At 36.3% G+C, this 22,861-nt stretch overlaps 1 protein-coding gene across 2 annotated transcripts in view; it reads left to right on the top strand.

Moving 5' to 3' along the window:
- Positions 1 to 22,861, top strand: part of STXBP6 (syntaxin binding protein 6) — a 146,093-nt gene that overhangs the window by 109,283 nt on the left and 13,949 nt on the right. For both annotated transcript variants that reach the window (XM_076344940.1, XM_076344941.1), the window contains exon 4: positions 32 to 197. In XM_076344940.1, coding sequence (XP_076201055.1) covers positions 32 to 197 — 166 coding nt within the window. The remainder of the gene's footprint in view (positions 1 to 31; positions 198 to 22,861) is intronic.

The following is a 22,861-nucleotide window of genomic DNA, read 5'->3' as shown; positions in this document are numbered from 1 at the left end:
ATAATAGTAGTGTGTGTTTTTTTTCTTCTAGGATTCCCCAGAATTTGATTTACTATTTGAAAATGCTTTTGACCAATGGGTAGCAAGCACAGCTTCAGAAAAATGCACATTCTTTCAGGTTCTACATCACACTTGTCAGCGATACCTTACAGACAAGAAGCCAGAATTTATCAATTGCCAGTCTAAAATTATGGGAGGTAAGTCAATCAAAGCTGGAGTACTTTGTGCATGGACATGAAATGTTTTGCACATGAGTTATTCTGTGTTCAAATGAGCTTGAGCCTAATTATATATTGAAATCATGGGTCTGAATATGCTAACTTCACAGAAGTAAACTTCTAGGCTCCAGCATTTCTCCATCAAGCACCACTTCACACTCTTCTGCTATCTTTGCTTCCCTACTCTTCAGTTCTAGAGGCAACATCCCCTACCCACCTTGTGAGAAGTCATTTTCCTCCCTCTTTTTAGCAACCTTGATATCAATTTGTCTCTCTACTTTTGTTCATCCAGAAACATTTCTGAGTGGCCTGAAATATTTCCTACTAAAAGCCTGTTCTGCATTGCCATTTCCTCACAAGTCTGTGGAAAAAGTGGTTACTACTAAACTTCCCATGGATTTTTTGGAATTTACTTTGATCTTGACAGAAATCAGTTAGTTTAGAGTTTTGTTACGTTGCATAAGTCACATATCTTAAGGTGAATTTCCAAGATTAGACTAAAAACGTCTGATTAGGTAAAAAAAGTCTGGTCAATATGTGAAATTGGTATTTACCATCCATTTCCCGAGCAACAAAAACTATTTTCTGGGGAGGATTTTCACGTATTTCACAAAGTATTCTTTAGGAAAATAAACTGGTTTAGTTGTTCCCTTAGACTGAAATTTCTGAAAATAATCTCCTTTTGTCTGCTCTAAAACAGAACACTTTAAAACCTCCCATGTTCTGCACAGCTGGAATAAAAAATCAATTTTCTCTTTCTCAATGAGTCTCCAAACTGTAGAAGAGAAGTGCAAGCTGACTTGGGGTTTTGTTTAGTTCTTGTTTCTTCCCCCCAGTAGACATCAATTATAAATATGGAGAGCCTTACTCAGTTCTTTTTGGTAATTCTCCTCTCTCACAAATCTAGAATACATTCCTGTACACTATTATCAGAACTATATTTTGTGCAGCCACCTTTATATGTTCCTTTTTCTGGTTGTTATTTTGTCTTGCATCCCTTTCCTCTAAAACACCAAAGGGAAACTTGAGGAAAGGTCAAATCATCTCCAGTTTGGTGCTTACATTTTAGCTACTGATACTGAGGTTACTACTAACTTTGCGGTCATAAGTCAGAACTGTTCTGTCAATCATCCTTTTCTTTTAGTGTCTTCTCAAACTCAGAAAAAAAGGCACAAAATTTGTTGTAAACTTCCTCTCTCATTTTTTCCCCTTCCACATTAATAGGATTTCCTTTGTTTTGTTTTTCTTGTGGTGGGGAGGAGGGAGGAGCAGTTTCTGCACTGATGGGAGAAGATATCCTCTACAATTTTTCTATTCCATATGGAATAAATCTCATATCAAGCCTTTGTTTGTCATCTGTTTGCTAATGATGCTCACTTCCATCCTTCCTGTTAATAAATCCATATTAATAAACCACCACACATTTCAGCCTCTGAAATTAATTTATTCTCATAAGCTTGACCTGTCCAAAATTGAGTTCCTGATTCAACTGACCCAAATATTAACCTTTATCCTAAACAAGTGAAGAAAAAAAAAAAAATTGCCACTGAGGTTCATAAACTTCTGCTTGACTTTTACTTTTTTAACACACACTAGACCCTACCATGTCCCATGAAGCATACCCCCATTCTCTCTATTACAACTCCGTAGCTAAAATGGGCTTATTGAGCCATCCTCTGATACCAGATGGTGACTGTTTCCGTATTCCTTGTCTGTCATTCTGACTGTGCACAGACATGGTCTGTTTGTGTACACACCCGGTACAGACTATAGACGTGGTACAGGACCAGGGAGTAATAAATCTCCTCATGGATACAGTGCTTCTGCTGTTCTTCATGCTGTCAACTTTTTCCTCGCACTGGGTTACAGACTCCCTGTGGATAAGTTTAAATTTGACAGAAACTATAATAACTGTAAACCAAGTAATAGTTGACCCTAAATTCCAGTGACTTGCTGTGCGTCAGCCTCACTGAGCAATGGGAAGTCTACCAAAATTAAAAAAAAAAAAAAAAAAAAAAGTCCTCATTAGCAAATAACCAGTATCAATAATTATAAAAGGCAATGCAATCATATTATTGGAATTGTAATTGTCTTGTAATACATAAGGTGCAATAGTCTGCTGTTCCTTTCAATATTCAGATTGGTATTCTTAATGCAATGCTAAGTTTACTACAGAAATACTGTATCTATACTATAATTACAAGCTTTATTGGTGTGTTCACGAATACAGATACATCTTATTCAGTTCTAAAAGCATTGTTCTAACACCCATGCTGGTATTTCTTGAAAATATAGATAATTAATTATGAAAAAATAGGTGAAATTAGCTTTTCAAACTAAATGTTTCTGAGTTGTGGAAAAACTATTTTTTCTGCTATGTTGTTTAGCATTTTTCCTAATGTTCTAGTACACATGGGAATATATTTCACTAATCTTTCCATCATCTTCAGAAGCTTTTGCATTACTTCATATTTAAATGTATTTATCTAATGGAGCCATGCTTCCTCCACTGATTACAAATAAATAAATAGCTGTCATAGCTTTGAAAGATCTCCCAGTTAAAGGCAGGTCTCCTTGGTAATACGTAATACTGTGAAGTTAGTTCAGTCACCGGGTTCTGTTAGTTGGTCTGTTACTTTGAGGCAAATGGAGTAATTAAGTGACCAGAAGCAGCACCATTCATTGACTTCAGAAGCTGTTCTGCAAGTTGATAGTTGGCAGGCTCAGACACTGGGGAGATACCTGCAGTTCTGCTAGTCCTCGTTTGAAGCCCAGGGATGGGCCAACTGTGTATCAAAACCCATTTAGTCTGAAACCTGCAATATCAGTTTTTTATGGAAAATACAGTAAAACGTGTCGTCGATCTCAAATTCATCCTGGTTGGAAAAAGTAAGGTCCAACTGTAGCCGAGCAAACGGAAGAACATACACCTGAGGATATAGCTTGAAATTAATTAAATTCAGTTCAGAATTTGCGACTTGGGGTGGTTGTTGTTGTTTTGTTGGGGTATCTTGCTAATTACCCAGAGCAGCATATTCAAATCGTTCTTAAACCTTAGCGCGGTCAGATTTCGGATGAAGCATATCACTTCATCCCCTTTACCAAGGTAGCATTTATGTTTTAAGTGATGTTCTTTTGAACTTCCTGGGGGATGTGAAAAGTAATATTCATTTTAGATGGTTAGTCAGTTTAATTTCTAATACCCTACAAGTATTTTTAAAATAAATTATTAGAATCTATATATGCATACACCCACGTGCTTATGTATGTAATGATATAGATATGCACATCATATATGTAATGTGTATCTTGTAGCTAATGCATAGTTTCAAAAACAAAAAAAAAAATGCCACCAAAGAACACTTCCTCCCAAGTGAAACTGAAGATGAAAGAACTTGAAGGGCTTGTTCACAAGCTTCCTTATCTTATTGAGCCTTATTCCTTCCTAAAGGATAGGAGTGAAGAAAGTGAAATTCATGCTGCTCCTGTTTCTGCAGGAAGCGCTTAGGAGCTTAGCCGTAAGTAAATATGGGCGTCCCTATGGAACTGCAGACCCTCTTCATTGCCTTCCTCCTTTTACTTCTCTCTCTCTCTCTCTCTCTCCCCCCCCCCCCCCCCCCCCCCCCCCGCGGGCCAGAGCCCTGCCCCTAATTCTTCTTCGCCAGAACCATTCTTTGCTTTCTTTTCATTTGAGTATCATGTAAGGATATAGTCTGTAGAGTTAAATAGGCTAGACTGTTTTCTGTAACTTGATTAATGACATTAGTAATTACAGCGGTAATGAGAACCGATTAAAGGTGCGGGTGCTAATTCTGAGAACAAAGAACAAATTGAAATTTAGGAAGACTGTAACAAGATTCCTCCCACTAGTACTTTGTACTAAATATTTCAAGTTTGTCTTTTGTTTAGAATTTAGAAGAGCCCTCTCCATAGCTTACGTGCATTCTGGATTTTATTTTGGAGAGGAAAGGCAAAGCAGGCATTTGGGGGTAGAGGGTTTTTTGACTGAGGTAGGAAATATTTTCCACTTTTGTATCTTTCTAACATACGGGTTCTGATAGTGGAATATGTCTAATTTGGAGTGTCTTTGTGTTACGTTAATTGTTATTCGGTGGATAAGTTAATCAGATTGTATTGCTTTTACATCAGTAACGTAAAAAACAAAGTTGGAGATGAGTGGTGTGCAGAAATTTTGTCATCTACAGGTTGTGTTCATTAGAAAAACTTAATTCTTGACATAACATTAGGCTGACACTGAGGATTAATTTGACTCTCATTTCTGGATAGAACCTTGTGATACAGTATTTGAAGCTCTTCAAAGATTAATTCTAGGCCTGTAAGAACAAACAGTTGCTGCCACCTTTAGATAAGTATTAGAAATACATAATCCTTGGAAAAGAGCAAGACCTCAGGTTGAAGGAAGATGATGATCTTGCCATTTTTTTATTTTGTTTTAAGCTTTGTCCTACCTATATGCTTTGGCTTTAACAGTTACTCTGCTGAATTAATTAAAATATTCTTAGAAGCCCAAAGTAATGACATCTTTGCCTCTGTAACCTTTTCTCTAGGGCAACTGGCAGGAGTTATTAATGGATCATTCTTTTTCTCCTCCAAGAATATATTGCCAGTGTGCGAATGGTAATGAGTACTTCTTTTTTCATACACTATTGACTCATCTTAGCTTACCACATTTGAGACCAGATTAATGACTGACTAAAGGAGATGAACGAAAGCTTGCCGTTAGGAATTAGGATGGGAAGAAAAACAATTGCTCCCCTCCCTCCTGTCAAATACCTGGTAGTTGTTGATTTCAATTCTTACCTGATAGCAATTGAAAAAGTGTGTAATTGAACATACTATTCTTACAGACTTTCACTTGTAAATTAATTTGACAAAAAAAAAAGACAAAGTATCTACCATGTTATTTCGGCAGTGTTTCACCGTTTTGAAATTACCAATCAGATGAATCTTAGCAATGTTTCCGTACAAGAACAACAAAATTTTTTGCATTAGATAAAGATATTTCTTGCCAATGTATACCAAATACTCAGTTGTTTGCTTTCGAGAAAATAAAGGCTGCTGCTGGTCTAGGGATTGAAATATTAGAAATAAATTTTCTGCTGCTGAAGACCATTTCAGGTGCTTGGGTTTATGCCCCATATATTCATGTCAAGATTAATTCTGCTTTACCATTTTTTTTATTTAACTGGATGGATTTTAGTTATCTTAAGCATAAAAGCCATGTGTTGAGATCAGAATGGATAAGAATAGTTGAGTGCTTGTTAGATAGAAATATTGCATATAATCAGAGCTCTAAATTAACTTTCTAAAATGGGAATCTTGGGCAAAAAAGTACATTATGTTCTTGTAAAATCTGTAGGGGTACCTAAAATGAGAAGGGACATTTATCATTATAAAGGTTGGTTCCTTTTTGATCTGTATAACTCTGAGACAAGATAATATAGAAAGCATTAAGCAATATATTTTCTTGCCTTTTCTGAAGGATGAAGGTCTAAGTGAGGTGTTATCTTCAAGATGCAGAATATTACTGTTTGTCATAGAAATGGGAAAACTTTTTGTGTCAAATTATCAGATTTTGGTGTTTACAGAGCCAGAATGGAGTTCTGTGCTTTTGTAGAAATTGCTGATTCTGAAAGTTCCTGATTGGTTAGACTTTCATTAAGTATAAATATTATAGAATCATAGAATAGTTTGGGTTGGAAGGGACCTCTAAAGGTCGTCTAGTCCAACCCCCTGGCTGTGGGCAGGGACATCTTCAATTACATCAGGTTGCTCAGAGCCCAGTCCAACCTGACCTGGAATGTTTCCAGGGATGGGGCATCCACCACCTCTCTGGGCAACCTGTGCCAGTGTTTCACCACCCTCAGCGTAAAAAATTTCTTCCTTATATCTAGTCTGAATCTACCCCCCTTTAGTTTAAAGCCATTCCCCCTTGTCCTGTCGCAACAGGCCCTGCTAAAAAGTTTGCCGCCATCTTTTTTATAAGCTCCCTTTAAGTACTGATAGAATTAGTTAGGATTGAAAATATTACTGACTTAGGTTAGTATTGATTTTTATAAATGTATTAGATTAGAGTTTGAAGTTTTCAAGTTTAAATAAATTTCTCTGTTTGGAAGAGGGTAAAGGTTGTGGTAGTATGAAATTGATCCTAATTAGATATTTCCTTAATTTATAGCCAATCTGCAATGTACAATAACGTCCTGTCCTGGCATCAATGCCAGTATTTAAAACCATCAACAGGAGAAGTACATTTGAAATAGAGAGGATAAGTTTTTCTAAAAGATATTTGTGACCTGTCAATTTGGCTTTTAATCTTTGTGCTATGTATTCTCCAGACTTTGATTATTAATTTCTGATTTCTGTAATTTTGACTAACTTTAAATTTCAGTACTGTATTTTGGAGGCAGGAAGGCGGGGACATCAAAACTATATAGTGATGTTGAATTCTAGAAGAAAACAAAGCGTGTGAATGTAATTGGCTTGAAAAATTATAGATAATATCGTATCCTTTTTTTAATGGAACATTTATTAGCAGTAAAACCAGATCAAGACAAAAAGGTCAAAGGTAGAAAGAAAATAAAAAACCACTTAGCTTACGAAAATCCTTGCTTTAATGTGCTGCCTGTGTAAAAACATTTAAAAGATTAGCTATCTAAAGATAGGAATATAATCGTAATTTTATTAATAAGCAATGATTGAAAGTAATCTATTATTCCCTTGTTCTTCTGATCATCAAGCAAACTAGTAATTATTGAGGCTTAGGGGATGACTTCATTGTGTAGTTACTCCTGTTTGCCTACTGCAGTATTACATCCCTTTGAGAAGGTGGTAATGCATACAGCTAGACAGACCACTAGTCTGATCCACTGTGGCAGTTCTATTTACTCTCTTCTTTATAAATAAAATACAACTGGTTTATAATGCAGTTCTACTGATCTGCTGTCTTACCTGTAGTGCATTCCAGCAGCTTTGAGCCATACGCTTGTGTGTAATTTGTTTCACTGTGTGTCTGTGCCTCAGTAAATATTTTCCTAGGAAATAGCATTTAAACCGAATGTATTGTTTGTTGTGGGTTGCAAGTTATTGTACTGTTGGTTTTGGTGCATTAGAGTTCTGCCCGAAAAAGTGCTTTTGCGGAAGAAAGTGAACAGCCTGTAAAAATAAACTTCATAGAGAAGCAAGTTTATGCAGGTCATGCCATAAATCTGATTCCAGGAGCAAGCACAGTGTCACGGTGCTACCTATGACAAGAAAAAGCTTATGTGGGTGCCACGTTGCATTAAAGGGAACACTAGAGATCAGGTCCTCCAGCTATAAAGTAAGTTACTGTATTTCAGATGAAATGCAACTGCCTGGACTCATAAACTAATTACGACATTGGTAAGAAGTTTGCAACATCTCTGAAATGCTTGCTGTGGGTAGCTGATATTTGCTGTGCTTCCCTAAAGAAAATTGCTGATAAATAAGCTGAGGAAAAGTTAATGTTTTTCTTCTTTACTGATGGATTGGTCTTAGAACACCTGAGTTACTACATACCTAGTTTGTCAGTCCTGTAAGCCCACCACAAGGACTACTTGAGGTGCTTCTTACTCCAGAGGTGGAATTTATCTTGAATGTAACTTATGGTAATAGTGGCAAAGCTATTCACTGCCAGTTTGACCCCGATTTGTTTTACTGAGATATCTTTTACTGTTTCACCTTGCATAGCTTCATTAGTTTTGTGGTTTTAATAGATTTTTGAAGGTACAAGTCTGATTTACACATACTCAGTATATTTATATAGATGTATTTGTGTATAGGTAAAACATATGTTTGGTTTTGTATATGTATTTTATAGCATTTTGGAATTCATCAGTATTTGCTTAAAATGAACTGGATGCTTGTTCTGTTCTGATGCTGCTGTGCATTAATTGATGAGTGAAAGCTGTCTTTGGTCACCTTTGTGTGTAACCACATGAGACCAGCCAGAGTTTCTTCATCCTTAATGAAACTTTTTTTGATCTAGCTGTACTCTGACATGGAAAGGTGATTGTCCATGTTCATAACAACTTCAGAACTATTAGAAATGGAAAATAGAATTGCTTCTCTTAATTCTTTTAAAAAAGAAAAAAAGCAGCCTTGGATGATGGCCAAATGAAGTCTTTAAAAAGGAAAACTGCACCACCTGAATGCCCAGCTGTTTCAAAAACTAAAATCCTCCTTTTCTGTTCTGCAACCCAGTATTTCCCATGTTTCTTCTTTAGGTCACTGTTTGTTCATTTAATGTAGCCATTTTTCCCAGTCTGGAAAGTGATGCATCGATAGTAATGACTGAAAATAAACTACTGAAAATACCTCTATGGGACACACTTTTGTGTGAATCCAAATCCATTTCTTAATATCTGTAAGCTTCTTAAGTCCTTGAGAATGAATTTTGTATAAATTCTTAGGTTGCTTGAGACAAGAAAACTCAAATGAAGCATTAAATAACGGTTTTTCTTAAAATGACAGTGCTCCAACCATTTGACCTTATCTTGTTTGAAAATCACACAGCCGCTAGCTCATTTGAAATGCCTTGCTCAGAACCATCTGGTGCTTAATGAATTGATACGTGGGGTTTTTTTAGAGTATCTTTTTGTTATCTTTTTGAATTTTTATTCTATCCAGTTTCAGTCAGAAAGGATAGGACTTGATCTGTCTACAGAATCACTTCTTGATCTTCTGGGTAAAAATCCTACAGGCTGTATTTTTCATAAACAGTCCCTTTCAAAGTCATAAGGCAATGACATTACTATACATCTGAATGAAGGAAATATGAAGTGTAAATTATCTTGTGCAGCATGGTTTCCATTCCAAAAATCATTCTAAATTTAGTACAGTGTAGTCCTTCATAACTAGCAGGAATTCATTAGTGTTCACATTTTTAGTCTTCTGTACTTGTCCTGTTGACACAAATAGGAACAGTTCAGTATATATATCCCCACCGTGTGGTTTCACAGCAATGGCTCTCTTGCTACTTTGATAGCATAGGTCATTTCTCTTCTGAAGGATTTTAGCATCTCCATCTTTCGCAGTTCCCGTATTGGCATAAGAATGTGTAGAAGACCTTGTTTGTATAGTCTTAATTTACTAACATTTAATTTTTCTAACATTTAATTTTTCTTTCTGATTTTTCACATGCAATGTTACTTTGATAGCTGCGTTTTAATTTGTAATATCTATAGTATATAGGCTACATTTTTTGGTTGTTTTTCATTTGTTTGTGTTTTGTGGGGGTTTTTTTGTTTATTTATGAGTGACTATGGCTTACATTTTGCCTTCTTGTAAACGTGGTATTTGAAAACACAGAACTCGGAATACGCCACTACAGTGGAAAAAAAATCAGGATTGTTTTCCCTCTGACTTAGTTGTTGCAGTTCAAACTACTTTTGAATATGGCTGACCTTCCCAGGTTCAGGGCTTCCAAAAAATGAATTGGAAAACAGTATTTAAATGTTGGAAGAGTCCGTGCTAAATCTATGTGAAGATGAGGCAAATGACACCAGTTAAACTACATTCTCTATCTCTAGACATTCTGGGAATTAAGGGGAAGAAGGATAAAAAGGTTATTCAGCAGCTGGGATTATGGGAGGTGATCCCTTTGTTCCACATGGTAAGAAAACATAGTCCTTTCCAGGTCACCTGGGGTAGAACTTCCAGATTCAGGAAGCTGGTTAGAGGAATAAAGGAACAGAGCAACTAAAATTGTTTCTTTATGTGTTAATACATAGTTAATTTTGTGTCCAGCAAAACTAAATCTACAACAAAGAAATACTATTAAGTATTTTATTGCTGAACAATATTCCCTCTGTGTTTTCATCTCTCCTCTCTTTCAATTCTGTGTACATAACTGTTTAAAAAAAGTCTGCTGGCAATGCTGTTTGGTAAAATAGCACATTCTAATTCTGTCTAATTCTGTTTTCCACCCCCTGATTTTAACAGCCATTCCATCCTAGCTTAATTATATATATCTAGTGTCCACATTTGAAAAGAATGTCAGTCCCTGTTCTTCTTTGGCTTAGAAGAAAAAGCTAGTTTCTGGGTGTCCAGCATCTTTCATCTGGTTTCCAAATGAACGTATATATGAAAACTTCCTCCTAACCCAGGTTTCTAAACTGTTTAGATTTCTAACGTGGAAGAGGTAAATTAAAACACAAAGTTACAGACCATCAGTCTAGGTAGCAGATAAATAGGAGAATGTCTTCCAGGCTACTCAAGCCATTTGAAAAATAACCCATAAAATTTAGTTGCAATGACTTGATATTTTTATGATTCCTTTTCATGGATTAGTGTTATTGTTTAATATAAAACATTAAGAAATAGAACGCTGTATGTAGTCTTGATGATGTCTTAGACCAAAGTGTTGAGTGTTTTGCTGTTCAGAATTACTTCTCTTACAAAAGGATTGTTACAGAATGCCTGCTGTGGCATGACAGTAATTTTCTAAGGATATAATTTATTGATTTTTCTGTCTTTCTTTCTCTTCACAGTATTTAGACTCACTCATAAAATGCAAAACAAATTGAATCTACATCACCTTCGCTCACTGTAGACTTTAATGCATTACATTCCATCTGTGCAGCTGTAGAACATCTTGAGAGGAGAAGAGGCTTGGTATGGACGCCACTGTTTTGATTCCCAAGGGCAGAATCAAATGTGAAATGACAATCCCTAAAATCACTTAACTTTCCCATTATTGAAGGTTAGAAACTGGTCCAAGCTACTGAAAGACTAGTTATACTGGCTAATTGTGATAGATCCTGTGCTGCTATCAGGCTACGAACAAATTCTGTAAAGACATTTATCTCATCTCTACATTGTTAGAAATGTTTCTTCATTAAAATAATACATAGTTGATGGATCTATGTAATATTTTCCATTCTCTCTCCACTGCCAGACCACTAACAAGATATAACATCAAATGGTTTCTTTCCCTTTTTGCTTGTATTTACATTTAACAAAAATATAAAACGAGTACCTTGGCTGGTTGCTGTTTCTGCTTACCAGTACATACCCTCAGTTTGCACACCTATATAAAAAAATATTCTTTCTTCTGTTTCCTTCTCCTCTCCTTCCCTCCTCTAAAGGACTATTGCTGAAATGATGCTTTAAAACTGGTTATGGATTTGGACAGGAAAGTACGGAAGGTAAAGTTCTCTCAAGTGTTAACTTAAGCTTGCAGTTAAGAAAGTCATTGCTATTCTGACCTGGACAGATTTTTAGTAGCATATCCTTCCACTCCTACTGAATTAAGGTCAGTAGTATCTTTCAGACTTCCCTTACCGCCTGCCCCCCCCCTCTCCTGGCTTCAGGAACCATAGCAGACTCTTCTTCATTCACTGTGAACTTCAGCTCTTAAGTTATTTAGCTGATGAGCACCTGTATATTGTGATTGTTCTGCATGGTTCATGCTTGATAGTAGTGCAAAAGTGAAGAAACTTTATTCCATCAGCATTCCAACACTTCCACAAAGCTATGATAAAAAAGCTCATGCAGGCAAGTTAAGCATAACTCTGCTAGTAAGTAGAGTACTATCAGTGGTCTAGTTACAGCAGTCTTGAAATCAGAGCATTTACTCATGTTCTCAGGTGGACCTTGCAGCCTCTTCTGAGCTTTGTGCAGCTGTGACGATATTACTTGCAAGACCCTGGATAGCTAGCAGTCCAGATCTGGAATGGCTATGTAGGCTGCAGTCATTGCAGGCATCTGAAATACAGATATATTCTTCAGTCAGTCAATCCAGAAAGAGTATGTAGCTTGCCTTCCAGTAAATAGGTTAAACTGAGGGCTAAAACAAAAAGTGGGATATTACACAGTAGGCTGATTTGGGGCTTTTGTTTGGTTTTGTTTGGTTTGTTGTTTTTGGTTTTTTTTTTTTTTTTTGTGGAACTTAAAATGTACCTTGCAAATCTAAAGAGCTGACATGGCTAATGAGAGCAGAGGAAGAAACTGAGCTCAGTTGTCAATAAAGCTTATCTTGTTTTGTTGTTTGCTGATGAAGTTTTTGCAGCTGAACAATTAGGATTATCATTTTGCCTCCTACATTCTTTATAATAAATAGGTCCTTTTTAAAAGTATAATGTTATGATTCACAAGGTATTTTTTGTTACTGTTAGACATAACTTGGAAACATCTGTTTAACTCCCAGGATGTAGATATTACTTAGCTAGTAGCAGGAATAAAATACGCTGTTTCCTCATGTGAGAACTGAGATATGTTAAACTTGGCTTTTTTTGGCCTTAAAAGTACAAGATTACAGATATATAAAAATAAATTGTATGCAGCTGTAAATAACGGATTGAAAAGCAATGAAGTGACAAACTAGGGTTATATTAGAACATGTTGTTACAGTATAAAATATTCTAAATTACTAGAATTAATATTATAGGCTTCATTTCAGATGTTGCAAATCAGGAAGACTGAAAAGTATGGGATCATATTTTAAGAGGCTTATAGAGGTTTAAAAAGTGCTTATAATCTGTTAACAAACACTGTTTGTTTTTTCTTTTTTTTTTTTCTGTCTTAATGTGCTTTGGACAAAATACCAAATTAGATGGATTTTTAATCTGAAAGTCTCTCTGCTTCAAAATAACATGCAATACTTGCCTGCATTTTTCTATTCACAGCTGTTCTTGGCCACTATTGGCATTGATGGGTATTAAAAGAGTCATTTGTGTCAGAAGAAACTGCCTACCCCACATCAAAACAGGGGAAAGTAATGTAATCAGTCTTAATTTGAGATCACTTCTTATTCTGAAACCTGTGTTACTTTCCTGAGCAGAATCAGATTTTTACAAAGGTGGAACATTGATCTCTGACTTGAGAGTACAGTGACTCTTAACGTTGCATAATCAGTACAGGCTAAACTAAGTGCAGAATATGTACCACTTATAACAGTTACCAGATGTTGGTAAGTAATGCTTCTTTTGAAGGTCATAAACTTTCCAGATTCAGGTGCAAAGACCTACAGAAGTCTTTTGTTTACTTTCAAAGAAGGTGGAAATCCATGGAAATCATAGAATCAAATCCTCCTGTTCAGGCTGAGCTAGGAGACTTCTAGATTTTAAGGCTCAAATTTAAGTTGGGAAGGACATTAACCTTGAAAGATAAATTGAGAAATTGATGTTCAGATTTAAATCTGCAGCTTCAAGTATTTCAAAATTATAACTAAATTAATAAATCCAGTAAAGATACTACTTTCTATGAAAGTTCTGTCTTTCGGATCACTTAGTCATCCTTTCTGGTTGATAATTTAAATATTAAAATTATCTAGAGAACATTCCATTCATGTGATACGGGAATTCATTAAGTTGTGAGAGGGAATTATCTAATAGGATTACAATCACAGAAATACTATTTCTGTAATCTTCTACTTAATAATTCAAGCTGTTTAATAAGGTTTTCACGTGGCTATTTAAGAGAGTTCAGAAACCTTTTATCTGTTTGGTTCTTTTTAGCAGCAGTTTCCTCTTTTATTCAAAAGGGCTCCTAAACAAGGCTGTCGGCGCCAATACGCATGAAAGGATGTGTAAGTCACTTGGCAGGGAGATGAGAGGGCTGAAAAAGGAGGGGAAGAACATGCTCATCCTGTCGACCTTTATGATCAGCTGTTACGTTACAGTAGTGATGGAAAGCTTTGGGCTAATGGTAGTCTAGGAACTGTAACTCTCTGGTAATGATGATTTTAACAAAACAAGTATGCTCAGTAAGGAGAGGCATCTTAGGGAAGTGTGAAGTGCCACTACCAGTTGGAACTTCTTCAGTCTAAATATTTTGATTTTGGAATAACTAAGCTTCCTGAGTTCTAGAGTTCACTTAGTCCTTTATTACTGTAAATATTACTTTATTACTGTTGTAGTGTTTCTCGTGGGTCATTCTGGACACAGCTGTTCCTTGTTGTGAACAGTTTCCATGACAATTTTAGTGGAGGAAGAGATTTGCCTTCATGTTTTCAGTGCTGTGTTGCAGTAATGAACAACTGTGTGGGTTTTGGGGGTTTTTTTGTGGCATAATTCTTTCTCCTAACAAAATTTATCGGTTTGATTGCTGAATCTGGCTAATATGTGGGAGTCATCTGAGCCTTGACAGCCTAGGGGAAACTTTCAGACTAGAGAAACTTGTAACTTCCTCTTTCCCTCTTTCTTTGGAAAAAAATCCCTTTCTAGGCAGTTGAATTCCCGTCTGAACAAATGCCAGGTAAAGAACTTGAGCTTCCTGTGGTCACTTTCTTCTTTCTGAAGTGTTGTTTTCAGTGGTTAAGTACTGTTTGGAGGGTGGAGGAGGAGGTGGCTTTTGCGAAGTGCTCTCTAAAAGAGTGACTAATCAAATACAAGCTACATTCAAGTTGATTTTTATTATTGACAGTAGCTGATCGAAACAGATGGAAGAAATGTGCACAATTAGCAGAGAAAACATTCAGACATAAACATACTCATACCAGTCCTGGGTGACTGGGATGTTGCTAGAAGATTGCTCTTAAATGTATAGCTCCCAGGTTACCAGACTACGTTCTCCCTGAGGGCAGCTGCTCTTGCACAGCCAGTCGGTCTCCGGCCAGACACTGCGTTTTTTGTTTGATGAGTTCAAACCATTGCTCTTGACTGACTCCATCCTGACCTTGACCAGTTCTCACTCAGTCTTCTTCCTTCTCACTCATGAGCTACAACTTTATTTCAGCCTATGTGGTAACGGAAGTTGGTGGTTTTGAATATGCCACTTAAATAGTTTTTTGTAAATGTACAGATTGAGTTTGTAGCAAACACAGAATTTTCAAAGTCACCTACCTGATTTAGAAGTGTGAATCTGTTGACAAATACACTGTGTTCCATGCTTCCATTGTAGCAGGTTAGTGCATTATGTTTCTCAATAATAATTTACACTACTTAATCAGAAGCTCAATCAATAGTATTGACACAGCGACTGTAAGCAGTACCTTTGTTTAGAAAAATCCTGTGTTTCATCTTCAGGGCATGTCGCTACCTGATTCTCGCACCCACCCTAAAAGAAATGTCAATACTTTGATGAATTGAATTTGAAACAAAACAAAACAACAAAAAAATCGCATCTGGAGATGCATAAACCCTTTGGATTGCCTTGACAGGGAAAAGGTGAATTAGGCTTTGTATTGGTTTTGGCTGCGATGGAGCTCATTTTCTTCATAGCAGCCAGTATAGTGCTGTATTTTAGATTTGTGACCAAAACTGTGTTGATAACACACCAGTGTTTCAGGTGAGCAGTGCTTACACAGTGTCAAGGCCTTCTCGGTTTCTCATTCTGTGTGCCCCCAGCGAGTAGGCTGGGAGGGGACACAACCAGGGAAGCTGACCCAAGTTGACCAAGGAGATACTCCATGCCATGTAACAGCATGCTCAGCAATAAGAACTGGAGGGGGGGTGCTACCTTTTCCCAAGGTAGCCATTGCTCAGCAACTGGCTGGGCATTGGGCAGCTGGTGGTGAGTGATTGTTTTTGCATCATCTGTTTTTTGTTTTTTCCCCCCACACATACACTTATTAAATTGTTTTTATCTCAACCTTTGAGTTTTCTCGCTTTTGCCCTTCTGATTCTCTTCCCCCCATCCCACTAGGTGAGGGTAAGCAAGCAGCTGGGTAGGAGCTTACCTGCCAACAAGGGTCAGCCCACCACAGGCTTCTTTCATTCAAAACAGATTTTTTTTCATATTAAATGTAACTCTTTATAGTAGTCACTGTCTTTTTATCCTATATGAAATCTGTTTCCTCTTTCTGAATATTCCTTACAGAAAAATATTCTGGTTTTGAATAGAATTTGATTGGATGTTTCAGCTTGTGGTCATGAAGAAATGTAGGAAATACAGGATTTTGCCTACTGGCAGAAATGGCTGAAAGGTTTCAACCAAAAAAGCCATACTTTTTCCTTATAGGATGACATCAAAGTCAATAAAAATCCACAGGGAAGTTATCCCATTTCCAGTGATTTTACCAGTCAGCTGATGAAAAGCAGCAAAGCTCACAAGCTTTTTCAGTATTCACAACTTTCACAGTTCTCCACTCGTGGCCCCAAAGGATCTGCATTTAAGATAAATGTTTAGATTTGGCATCTCATTCTCAAACAGAAGCTTGCCATGGTGCATAGCTGCTGTTCTTTGTTTTAATTGCACATTCTGCTCCTTGACAGGTCGGCTGTAATAGTGGCATTTCGTGAGATCCTGTAGAATTCCAGAACTTTTCCAGAGTAAGCCCCTTTCACTCATAATTGTCGTAATGGGCAAATATCACTGCTCAGTAAGATTTTTAGACTTTATTGGTTTTATAATCCCCAAGAAAATTACCCTTTTTAGAGAATAAATTAAGCTTTCTTCCTGCAAGGTTTTCAAAGTTACTACGTACAAAGTCTTTTCCAGCTTGGATCTTTAGATATGAATTTTTTCCCAAAGGTGCGAATTTCTGTGTATTTGGCCCGTATTTGATATACTGGGTTAATAATCTTGACTATAACTATTTATCATTAATATGAGCTAGTGCTCATATAACTATCACAATTAAATGTTTTTTAATACTGATTTTAATTTGTCAGGATTTATCTGTAAGAAGATATTTGCTTAAAATACAGTAAAAGTAACAACATAATCCGTCCCCCTCAAAGATTAACAACATTTTGAGCAAAGTAAAGATAAGAGACAAATTTCTACAATAAATTGAAGCAAAAATGTGTTAAATGAATTTTTCTGTTTGAAATTTGAATCAGTAATTTGATCAGATAAGTCTCTTCATGCCCAGGGCAGGCACTCTTAAGAAACACTTTTCAGATGCAGGGTTTTTCTTCCTTTTCTTGGTCTTTGTCAGATTTTCTGTGGAGAAAATATTTTTTGATCCTTTTTCTCCACCTTTGAATCTGGTCTTACTTAGGTGACCCAACAGAGTAATACTTGCAAAGCTTTAGATAACATTATTTCACATATCACCTATGCAACATAGCTTTCTTTTAGTATCTGTAAGGCCATTTATCTTTTCAGTCAACACAAATAATCTGTGTGTATAAAAGCATTTATATTAATTTAACTGTTCAAAAGTATGAATAATTTACTTGACACCATTGCTGTGGAGTACTGAATAAAACAGAAGAGAATCTCAGTAGATCAGGAGGTATTCTCATTATCAAGAGATCTCATCAATGAAAAATCTTTTTTTTACTCTAATGGCCCCTATGTTGTTTAATGTCACTATTTAAAATAAGAGCACTAGCATCAGAGATAATACTTCCGTTTTCTTCCGACTGTGGCAAGAAAGCTTATCCTACTCAACTGTCCATGGAAGGGATTTTTATAGTCTCTTGCAGAACCATAGAAAGGGTTGGTTTTTTGTAATACAGCTCTTTCTAAATCTGAGATTTTGCAAGCCACGTTGAGAAATTTGGATATACCTTGCTTGTTAGCAATAAAAATACTGAACTGTTGAACCCTTAAGGTAATTAAGGTGGTTTTTGGGGTTTTTTTTAAGACCTCATCTTCTCCACTTGATTAAATTTTATTCCCTGTGCTCTGCAGAAGTCATTCTGTTTATGTGCTGCTTTCAGGTTTTGGTCAGCTAATGGTCTGCTGTGTTTCATGCTACTTGATTTTCTTTAATTTGTGTGGTTCTGGTTAGGATATGTTGAAATAGGGGAGTTAAACAGCAGAGATCATGCAGATGCATGTATTTGGTATGTTTAGAGAGAATATTATTTGGCCAGCTAAAAGTGGGGTCGGTTCTTTTCTTAGAGAAGTTTATGAAAAAAGTTGAATCAAGATTATATGTGCAAAGATACTTTCATGAAATCCCCAAAGCCACAAATAGTTGGAGACTTGGAAAATATACTAGATAAGTATCACTATATATTTACCTTGCGCTAAAATTTTTTTGAAAGGATCTGCTGATTCTTGTGGTTTTCTTACATGTCCATCAGTTTTTGTTAAACAACATCTTTAGGAGTTTTCTTGGAACATAATGAACATTCAAACCAGATCAGACCAAAATCTATTTAACCTAGTATTTTGTCTTTGACAGCAGTGATCACCTTAATTCATTATTTGCCAAACAAAATTACCAATTTCCAATGCTTTTGGGGAGAGGGAGGAATATACATCCTAAAGGGAAGGTTTACAGCATTTAAACAGGTTAAAGCATGGTAGTCTGAAGGAGATCAAACAGCTGGCTTCAATACAGTTCCTATCTGTAGCTAGATTGATTAAAATTAAAATAAAATTAAATAATAATATGAGCATAAGACGTGTTTCTATTGGCAAGCACTGCTAACTGTAACTCAGGATTGAGACTTTCTGTGACCTGTTCTAGCTGTTGTGAGTCCAAAGTAATGTTGTAGGAATCATCCGATTTCTGCTATGTTCAGAAACACTTTAGTTTTTCTGTGGGGTAAATCCCAGCTCTCGTCCTTGAACATGGAGAGAAGTTTTGCAGTGGAGCTGCTTGTACTCTAGTAGATTTAGGGGCGGTTTAGGGAAGCCTACATCAGGGGTGTTCATGGGCTGCAGACTGCAGAGCCTGGTTACTCGTAAGCTGTTGATTGGCACTGCCGGTGGAGATCTTCAGCTGGAACAACTATAAATTCCCACAGAGCATCCCACACTAGAGGATTTCTTCCCCCTCAGTTTCCTGCTGCTTGAGCCACAGTACCTTCAGGTTTAGCATAACAAACATGATCTCTGCCAGAGAGAGAACCTATCAGAAACAGAATGCTAAAATAGCAGCCTTTCACTGACAAAAAGACACAAAAGGACATTAGGCTAAAAAAAAAAAAGTCTCATTGTGACTGGTATGAGCTGCCATACTAGTACATTTGCCAAATTTTTTTTCTCCAGTCTATTAAAACTTTTTAAAGAAGTAGTGAATGAGTTTAGTATCAAGGAAATACTGTAGAACTTTGCTGTGCAGTAATTATGGGTAGGTGTTTTTCAAAACCCTTTATGAAAACCGAGATGGAGGTGGATAAAAAAGGTTTGACAATTCAAAAAGGAAAAAAAAAAAACAAAAAACAAACCACTTCTACTTTGAGACATGCAAATGACTGTAGTAATTTTTGTCAAGCCTGGAATTTGAAAATTAATGCCCGACGTTGACAACTAAGACAACATCCAACATGAATAGCCATATTATGTTAAGGACTGAAGATTAAATGAGGTTTTCATGAGTTTGAATTCTATTTGTATCCATAGAGAAGCTTTGGTATTTAACAACTATTTGAACCAGGTAATAATTCTGTGCTGAAAACTTCAATTGCTAGTTAACTTGAAATACATTTTTTACCTTTGTAAGGCTTGTAAGTCCTTTGAGCAAACCCTTGGGAAAAACCTTTCTAGACACACAGAGGGCAAGGAGTGCTGGCACCAGAGATTTGTTAAAAGCAAATTGTTCCCAACCAGCTTGTCTTCTGTGATGAAGTGACTGGCTTGGTGGATGAAGGGAGAGCAGCAAATGTCATTTTCCTTGACTTCAGCAAGGCATTCAACGCTGTCTCCTCTAGCATCGTCATAGCAAAGCTGGGGAAATACAGACTGGATAGGTGGACAACAAGGTGGGTGGACGTCAAGGCTAATGGTCAGCAGTTCAAAGTCCAAATGGTAGCCAGTTACTATTGGCATTCCTTTTAAGTCAGCACCAAGGCCCATGCTGTTTAACAGCCTGGATGACAGGCTGAAATGCTAAGAGAGGCCTAAGAAATTAACTGTGATTCTTTAAGGGAAAAATTAACTTTATTATATTTCTGAAGTTCCTTTAAAAATAGATTTATTATCTTTAAAAATCACAGAAATACTTGACCTGAAATTACTGTTTATCTCGAGGATTTTTCCCATGCTTAGGTAGGGGAAAACCTCTTACTTGCAGGTAAGAGATTTGGAACCTGCGAACACAAGATCAAAATATTAGCAAACTGTTTTTTTTTTCTTTGTAATTATATAAAATTTGATTAAATTATAAATAAATGTGTATGGATTCTAATAATAATCATTGGTATGAAGGGTTAGAAAACTGCTATAACTAAGCAAAGAATTTAAACCTGGTCTGTTGTATAAGTCAAAAGGATCATTATTAATTTTAGATGGAAATTAAAAAGGTGATTTATTTTCAAAATTCTGTTTTGAAGCTATATGCTGTCTTTGTCACCTCCATTTTTGAAGAGTAATGAGGTAAACTGGAAAGTAATCTTAATTCCTAGCTATAATTAGAAATACAGTCTTAAGGTTTCTTTCACTATTCTTTGTCAGGAAACCCAAAATTTATATTCATCTCTTCCCCTCTTAGTGGTTTGGTTTTTTTTTTTATATTTGGCTTTTGTCAATTTAAACATTTTCAGGAAGTATTTTGAAGTAACTTGGGAGGAGAAATAATGCTGTACTATATAGGCTCTTCCCTTCTTCAGACCACTTTCCCACTTACAAAAAGCATCTCTGTGATGCTTCCTTCTTTCACAAGGATATGTTCATTCTTAACTGTTCAGCACCTTTCTTATCTCCCTAGAGTCCTTTAGTTTTGTATTGATATTTTAATTGTTCAATGCTTTTGGTTCTTAAGTGATGAGTCCATAGGCAGTTAACAAAGCACAAAATAGTGTGTTTTGTAAACTGCCTATTAACAAAAAGCCATTCTTTGTATTTACAATCAATGTATCCAAACTTTTGTTGCACTTTTAGTGGCACCAGTATATCTGAGTGTAAATAGCATGTGTAGGCATATAGAATAATTATGTTGTGATAGAGGTGGTCTTATTAGTGAATTTGAACTGATTGTCATTATGCTTTTAACTTTTACTCGGTGACACAGGTCCAGTTTTATGCAGTTCAATGGGAACCATAAATACCTGTTTTGTTTAAATAAAAAGTTTTCATGTGACAGACGGAACTTCTTAATTATCGTAGCTAATTGCATTTATTTCCTTCTCAGAAGGTAGTTGCTAAATGCTGTATTAATGCATATACAATTAAAAAGTGAATGCTTGCATTTACAAATCACTCGCTGTAGAGTCTTATCATTAATGTACAGATAAATCCCTGCATTGAACTGAAATACATTCGATATGGCTAATAGAGAATGCAATGAACCTTTTATGAATGTGTGATAAAACAAATCATGCAAACTAAATAATGGTATCTCCAGAGACAAATTAGTTTCTTTAACAAATAGACCGGTTCCCATGCTGATTGATGATAGTATCTCTGTATCTTTCAGGTACTAGGTGTGATGGGTTAAGGATGTATTTTTCTCTTGTGCATGCTAAAAGGCCTAAAGCAATGCCACCTGATTTCATGGGCTGCGAGACCCTCTGATATAGCTTGTGATCATAAGAACCAAAAATTTAAAAATGAGTCTGAGAGGAGCTGCGGTGCTTCCTGCAGTGTTATTTCTTCAGTGTTTATGTCCATAAGCAAATAACACTGCTAGGATCACAGGTCTAAAACACTCACCCAAGGGTCACTGTCCTTCTGCTATTTCTGCGCCTTTGGGCCCAAATAACATTATGTATAATTATACAGATCACTAATTGAACTTTCTAAGGGGAGAGGGGAGTTTAATTCCAGTAGTTTATATTTCACTACAGCAAATTCAACATAAAATGTATAATTTGTTTAGCAAATTGGATTACCAAGCTGTGTAGCTATTGATCGATTTAGAAATTTGCATGTTCCTTTCCTCTGGGTAGACAATGTCAGATAATAAGATGAAAAGTATTACCAAAGAAAAAGCTCTATTAGAAGTGACCTTATTAAGCCGCTTGTTTGAGTAACTGAAAATAAATTAGCACTATGTTTCTGTGCTTTTATATATAGCAAAATTAAACTGAAGAAACCCACTGAATTAAGCTTGATTTGTTTAGTTTCAAACTGAAGTTGGCCTAAACGTACATGTTTTGTTGATACTAGAAATTAATATTAACCTAATATTTTATATTAAACAGTATAAATACATATTTTCCCCATGTTATCTGGCAGTACTTGCTCCACTTACTCAGTGAGTCTGCAAATACTGTTAGATAGAGAAAAGCTGTGTGCTTGCCCGTAATAGAGACTGTATACCTTAGAAAAAGCAGCAACACAAGCATGCGACTCTTTCTGGTCACAGTGAAGACTGTAGCCATGCAAAATTTGAGATCACAGGCCCTTTGAATTGAACATCTGGGGAACAATGCGAGTTCTTTCCTTCTAAAAACAGCTCAGAACATCAGCTGACCCATACCCATATTTTGGTGGTGTTTATCGCATCTTACAAGTGTTATGAAATCTCTTTCCTGAGAAGATGTATGTGAAAAGCTGTTGAAAGTCTTCCATTGAGGAGCTTGTGTCTCTAACCTAGTAGATGAGAAGTCCTGAAATCCCTCAGACTCTTCAGAGAGAAAGAAGAAAGAAAAAAAAAAGGTGGTTAACAGTAGTTGTCATGTCTTTGGTAAAAACTAAGCAAAGATGGAAAACAGTCTTTCCACATTCTAGGAAAGAGATGTTGACTGTCACATTTCTTCAGGTTTTTCTTCAGTGGCTCAGTGCAGCTGGCTGGCCTAAGTTTACACCTAAGTGGGTACAGTTAAGGCAGTTTTGTTGTTCAGTCATGGAACAAACTTCTCGGGAGATCTTGAATCACA

This window comes from Aptenodytes patagonicus, chromosome 7 (assembly GCF_965638725.1).
Source record: "Aptenodytes patagonicus chromosome 7, bAptPat1.pri.cur, whole genome shotgun sequence".
Classification (NCBI taxonomy): Eukaryota; Metazoa; Chordata; class Aves; order Sphenisciformes; family Spheniscidae; genus Aptenodytes; species Aptenodytes patagonicus.
The sequence above is the reverse complement of the archived record's forward strand: the minus strand, read 5'-3'. Positions and strand labels throughout refer to the sequence as shown.